Source organism: Vidua macroura, chromosome 11 (genome assembly GCF_024509145.1).
Source record: "Vidua macroura isolate BioBank_ID:100142 chromosome 11, ASM2450914v1, whole genome shotgun sequence".
Classification (NCBI taxonomy): Eukaryota; Metazoa; Chordata; class Aves; order Passeriformes; family Viduidae; genus Vidua; species Vidua macroura.
In genome coordinates, this window is record NC_071581.1 from 15,224,152 (window position 1) to 15,230,166 (window position 6,015).

General features: G+C 43.8%; 1 protein-coding gene across 1 annotated transcript in view; it reads left to right on the forward strand.

Annotated features, from left to right (window-relative positions):
• Positions 1 to 5,914, forward strand: part of GLG1 (golgi glycoprotein 1) — an 82,933-nt gene extending 77,019 nt beyond the window's left edge. Inside the window, exon 26 of the mRNA XM_053987259.1 lies at positions 463 to 5,914. Within this exon, the coding sequence (XP_053843234.1) occupies positions 463 to 630 (168 nt within the window). The 3' untranslated portion in view covers positions 631 to 5,914. The remainder of the gene's footprint in view (positions 1 to 462) is intronic.
• Positions 5,915 to 6,015: the final 101 nt, after the last annotated feature.

The window sequence follows — 6,015 nt, forward strand, 5'->3', positions numbered from 1 at the left end:
CATTTCTTATGCCTTAATTCTCTCTGTTGCAAGGTATTTATGAAAAACTTCAACTGTAATGAAATTCTTGTTTCCAAATGAAGTTTAGTATTTTGAGTTTGGTCCAGAAAAACTGAAATCAGGTTGTCTTCTTGTAACTTACATCTTATTTTCTCTGTGTCTTAGATGTGTCCCTAATGCAGAATTAAACTATCTTTTGTGTGCACATGGCTTAGTCTCCTGCAGAGGAGGTATGGGGTAATGAAATAGGGGCGGGAAAACTTCCTTGTTATAAAGGTGCATCCTGAACAGCAGTTCCTTCAGGTGAATCATTGCAGGCCTGCTTTTTTCTGGTTCAGGCCAATTCTAGCAACGACAGGACAAGTACAAATAGCAGTACTTGACACTAAAGCTGGTAAATGTCACAGCTGAGGGTTGCATGGAAAGCACAGCTTGGCTCATTTGTTCCCTTTTCACCTCCAGGTTGCCCCAGCAGAAGGCTTTTCTGACCTTGCCATGCAAGTTATGACCTCTCCATCCAAGAATTACATCCTGTCTGTGATCACAGTTGGCATCTGTGTACTCTTCCTCATCGGCCTGATGTGTGGACGCATCACCAAGCGGGTGACAAGAGAGCTCAAGGACAGGTAGAGCCTGGATTGCCTGCTGAAGAAATGCCTGCCCAGTGCCCAGTTTTGTACAGCCCTCCTCTGTATAGTCTACCCACCCCCTCTTGTGAGAGGAGAAGTAAAAAAAAAAAAAATTAAAAAAAAAAATTAGAAAAGCAGCAGGTGTTGGCTCAGTTTTCCCATCCTGGATCTCATCCATGGCATCTTCATTCTATGAAAGTTTGTGTGCAACATTGGCAGCCCAGCCAGCAGCTTTTGTTACCCCTTTGTTAGCAGACTCTCGTTTACCTGCCTGTAGACAAGTCTCTGTTGTACTGTTGGAACTGCCTTCACTCTCCAAATCAGACTGATATGACCTGCAGCTCAAGCAGTTTTTAAGTAAATTTTTAAAGACACATATTCTGCATACCAACCATATGATTTAGGTAATGGTTCATACTGAAATCTAGTCATCCTCTGTGGCTGGGTGAAGTTGAGGCAGGAAATTAAAGGGTAAATTGCATCTTACACCACAGCTGGCCTTGTTTTGGACATCTTGCTCGTCTGTGTAAAGCATCTTCAGAGCATAGTCTTGGACAACCTAAGGACACCAATCACTGGTGTCATCTCCTAATGAATATCCTGCTTATGTGACTGTGGATTTTTTTGGCTGAAAAGATGTCCTTCCTTTCTTCTGCTGCTGCTCGCAAGATAGAATAAAATACTGACCAGGATTGAATACTTATGTGAGCTATACAACTTGTATTTCAGTAGATTAAAGACACGATGTAGACACAAGGTTTGTAGAGCCTGTCAGTAGTGAACAGTGTCAATGGGCAGGAAGTGCTCTGAGCAGTTACTCAGTCAAATTTTTATTAGCAATGATGCAGTAAAATTCTAACACCTTTTATTTTACCTTGCTACTGCTAAGTTGTTACCCTCCCAAATTAACTGTGTGTGGATGGTATTGACACACTGGCAGTGCAGTGCTCTGTCAGTGATGCAGAAAGTGCCAGAACACTCAACATCCTCTCTCTCTGTGTGACAGTTACTCGTGGATTAGCAGAGTGGTTTTTAACCACACTCTGGGACATAATGGTTTGCATGGTAGCACTGAGGAGTGGTTTTCATTTCCACAACTACAATTGATGGTGATAACACCTGGCATTTTCCTGGGGTGTAGGACACAGGCGCTGGTCCTGCCAAGCAGAAGTGGATGGAAGAATGACAGTGTGGTATGAAAGACATCTGAATCTTTAAGGGAAGTAGCTTTTAGCTTTTGCATCGATGCCATTGTGTGCATTTGTGCTATGTATAGTTATACTTCCAGAACCTGGTACTTAGACCCAAGAGCCCATAGAAGGTGTTTTGGAAAAGCTGCACCAGTAGTTGTGGCGTCTTCTTACCATCATCTGTGTTCCTCAAGTACAAGGAGGTGTGGAGTTCATAAGATACGTGCTTTGCCTGAAACATGGGGTGTGTTGATGAAATCTACAAGAGGCTGCACGAGAGTCAGTGTGTACAGGAGGATATGTTTTATTCACCTTTTAGATGTCCTTACCTATGAGTGCTGTGGTAAAACCATGTGCCTGAAACTGTCCAACTTAGGCTGATGCTTGAACCGTAAGTTTATTTTCCCACTTAGCACACTGCTATGTAAGACCTGGCATTTCCAGTTCTCCCCATTGTTCTCTAGAAGAACAGTGGAGGTTATTTTGAGACACTGGAGTGTGAACCAGCTGATTCTGGTGATGCTGTATACGCAGAATGGCATATACAAAATACTGTGAGCTTTTGCTATGACTTTTTGCTGAAGCTTATTTCAAGCATACCTTCATCCTGCGCTGAGGATGGTGGCAAACTAGTATGGGTTCAGACTTGCTATGCTAGTGAGTCTAAAAAACACTTCTGGTTTTGTAGTAAAGTACTGTGAACACAAACAAGCAGCAGCGAAAGCCGGAGCAATGAAGTTTCAGTGGAGAGTTAATGTATGGTAGGATTGCAGTTAAGTGGTGGGGTAAAACTAATCTAAGCCTGAATTCCTTCTCTTGCCCTTCTCCCTGGTGCTTGCCCGGTTGTTTGTCAGCATGAAGTGGAGCAGAAGAGAAATAGTTAATCAGGTCTCTTGAGGTAGCACAGGTGTGTAACTCCACAAATATTAGTTTGGCAGTTAGAAGTGTGTGTTGTATCACTTGACTGAATGTTGAAATGACTGCTGTCAAGATGGGTGTGCTCACAGAGCTGCCAGCAAGGGAAGTGGGATCTCGGTGCAGCCTTGCTTGCTGGCACGAGTCCTGCTTCTCCAGAATATCTATCTGGCATAATTAAATTGCCATTGGAGGGCTTTTTTTAAACTGTTGTGACTTTTTGAGAAGGCATTTTGTAACCTGATTAGCTTGAAAAGCCTAATTAGATGGTTTATTGTCTAGAAATAGCAACTTCCACTAAATTCCAAAAGACATTGCAGTGAAAATTGTAGGTTTGTAAATGTAAACCCTGTTCAGCTCTGAAGGTGACTTTCTTTACTTTCAGATATAAAGCTTTCTGGGTTTTTTTTTTTTTTTTTCCCTTTTTAGTTTGGAGGAGGTTATGGTAAGGGTGCCTGAAGCATGGCATTAGGAGTCAGTGCCCTACAGTGGTATTAGTCTGTGGTTGGTGGTGTTTCTGCCTGTGTCAGGCTCACAGTTTGTGTGAGTGTGTTGTGATGGTGTTAGAGGTGTGTGGCCTGAAGCCTTTGGAAGAAAAAGTAGGATACTGAATAAACCTTTTGTCACAATAGACACAGGCCCACCTTTTAAAGGTTGGCAAGGGGTCCAGGCCATTTTATCATTGAGTATATTATATTTTCATGTTTTAAAAAGGGGTCTTCTACCACTGGTGATGACCAAATCTGCTTTTTCCCAACTTAAAATATACCAGTCACAGTCTTGAAACATTCTTCTCCTTTTCATGCATACCTAAAAATCTAGAGGTTTTGCAAGCACAGAAACCCACAGGAGGACTCTACCAAAAATAACCTGGTTGTGCTGTTGCCAACACATCATCTTGCCTGCAGGTAATCATTTTCCACTGCAGGGAAAGAAAGAAAGAATCATAGAGTCATAGAACAGTTTTGAGTTGGAAGGGATCTTAACCCTCATTCCATTCCAGCCCCTGCCTTGGGCAGGGACACCTTCCACACTAGACCAGGGTACTCAGAGTCCCATCCAGTTTGGTCTTGAACACACCAGGGATGGGGAGTCCACAACCTCTCTGAGCAACCTGTGCCATTGTCTCGCCACCCTTGTAGGAAGTTGTGAGCAATGGTTGAAAGAAACACTGCTGTTGCCTTGAATTCGAGAAAGCCTTTTTCTAACTTCTCTGTTTTAACAGAGTGTTAGCAGTAGCTGCAGTCAGCCAGGACAAGTGGGTTAGTGTGGAAGAGCCTCGTGGTAGTCTTCATGACCCTTACCTCTCACTGGAGAAATCTGCCTTCCACTGAATGCAGTTTAGGAGATGGTTGTTGGTTGGGTTTGTTTTTTTTTCCTCCTGATCATCGCAAAACCTTCTCTTGGAGAGCTTATTCTAGACTTGATGGTGCTCAGGGCGTGGATGGAAGAGCTGGATGTATGGGATCTGGCAAGGCATGCAGCTCTCCATTTGCTTCCTGCTGCTGCTGCGAGGGTTAACAAGTTAGGCTTCCTAAATGATGGCATGTGTGTGCACGTGTCAGGAACTGTGCATGATGTACACCTCTATACTCCACTCCTGCTAGCCTTTTACAGTTCATTCTCATTCACAGTAATAAGCTTATTTATTGTTTACCTAGTGAGTCTAATCAAGTTCTTTTGAGAGTTTCAGCTTGGGATTCTCCTGCCTCACTTTTGTCATTTGGCTGCTGGAGTAACTCATCTGGGTGGGAACAAAATTCCTGGCACCTGAAGTACTGCCCAGCAGATTGGGTTGAGTATCCCTGTGTCTGTGTCACTGCAAAGGGCTGGAAAGACCCTAGTGAAGGTTGAATAACTCTGTAGCAAAATGTTAGCATTTCCTCCAGAATCTGACACTGTGATATAATTAGTGTTGCTCTGAAAGAATCCACAGTTAAGTGCATTGTATTGAAAATAACGGTTGTGACTGTGTCAAGTACAGAAACTAACTGCAGGTAGGTACAGAGGGAAAAAATGTGATAAGCCAGAGGGATTGCTGGAATCCCATAATGTTGTAGAGGAATTGTGTTCAAGTTGGATGCTGATTTCTGTTAAAACACAACGATACTACTTAGTGAAAGAAGATTGTAGGGTTTTTTACTTTATTGGTTTTGTTTGGGAAAAAAAAATGTAGTTTTGAGGTGTGTATGAGTGCACAAGTGTGGTATGAAACGAGAATATTTCATCTAGCACCTCTGTCCCTATTTAAAGTACAGCTCTATGGACTTAAACAGCTGTAGTGTGGGTTTGTGTAAGAGCACATTCCTCATTCTGGGGTTCAGATCCTCCAGGCAGCTCCCAGGTACTGATCTTTGTGCAGTGTCCTTGTTTGGGAGCCAGATCTGCCATTTGCTTCCACCGATGAGTCATGGTTAGGGGGGACCCAAATCACACATGTGCCAGGGAGAATTCAGCTGGCACTGCGCATTGTCCCGTGCTGGTGGAATTCTGCATCTACTCCACTGAGTTCCTGAACGCTGCCTGGGATAAGGAGGAGTAACAACGTTGCTCTTCACTAGCCAGAGGCAAGATTTTCTCCTTGCACAACACCCAGATTTGATTCCGTAGCTGACCAAACACAAAGATCCCTGCCAGGGTGAATCGCTACACCCTGAGATCCCAGCCCTGCTGCCCCTGCGTTGACTGAGTTAGATAGAAGTGCTCGCCTAGCTCTCGCCTTGGGAAATACTGAACTAAGAGAAAAGGGAAAGGCGTGCCTGCCGCCCCTGGAAGGGAGGATCCATAGCTGTGGGTACCGCGTGTGTCGGATGGGCACGAGCCGGGTGCAGGGGAAGGGGCTCCCCAGCACCCCGCAGTGTACAAAGCAGACCCAGCGGATTCCTGGTGTACAGCAGATGCTGTTTGAACGTAGTCTCTTTTTTTTATTATTATTATTATAATTATTTTTAAATGTGACATTAACGAGACTTTTTTTTTTTTTTTTTGTAAATTGTTTCCCCTTTCTGTGTATAAATCCTGGCCGCTCATTGTTTCAGTTGAGTTTTTTTTTTTTTTTTTTACATGTCCATGCTGTGTAATTTTGAGATGTTACTGAACTTCTGAACATAATAATGTGCATTTTTTTTTTCTGTACAGATGAAATGGGAGAATTTAATAAAAAGAGTCTGCAGGTTTGTACTTGTGGCGGTTTATTTCTGAGGGGACGCGCGGGGGGAGGGGCCTCGTTTGACCACGCCCCTGGGGCTGGTCGGGGCGGGTGACGCACGCGCAGGGGCGGC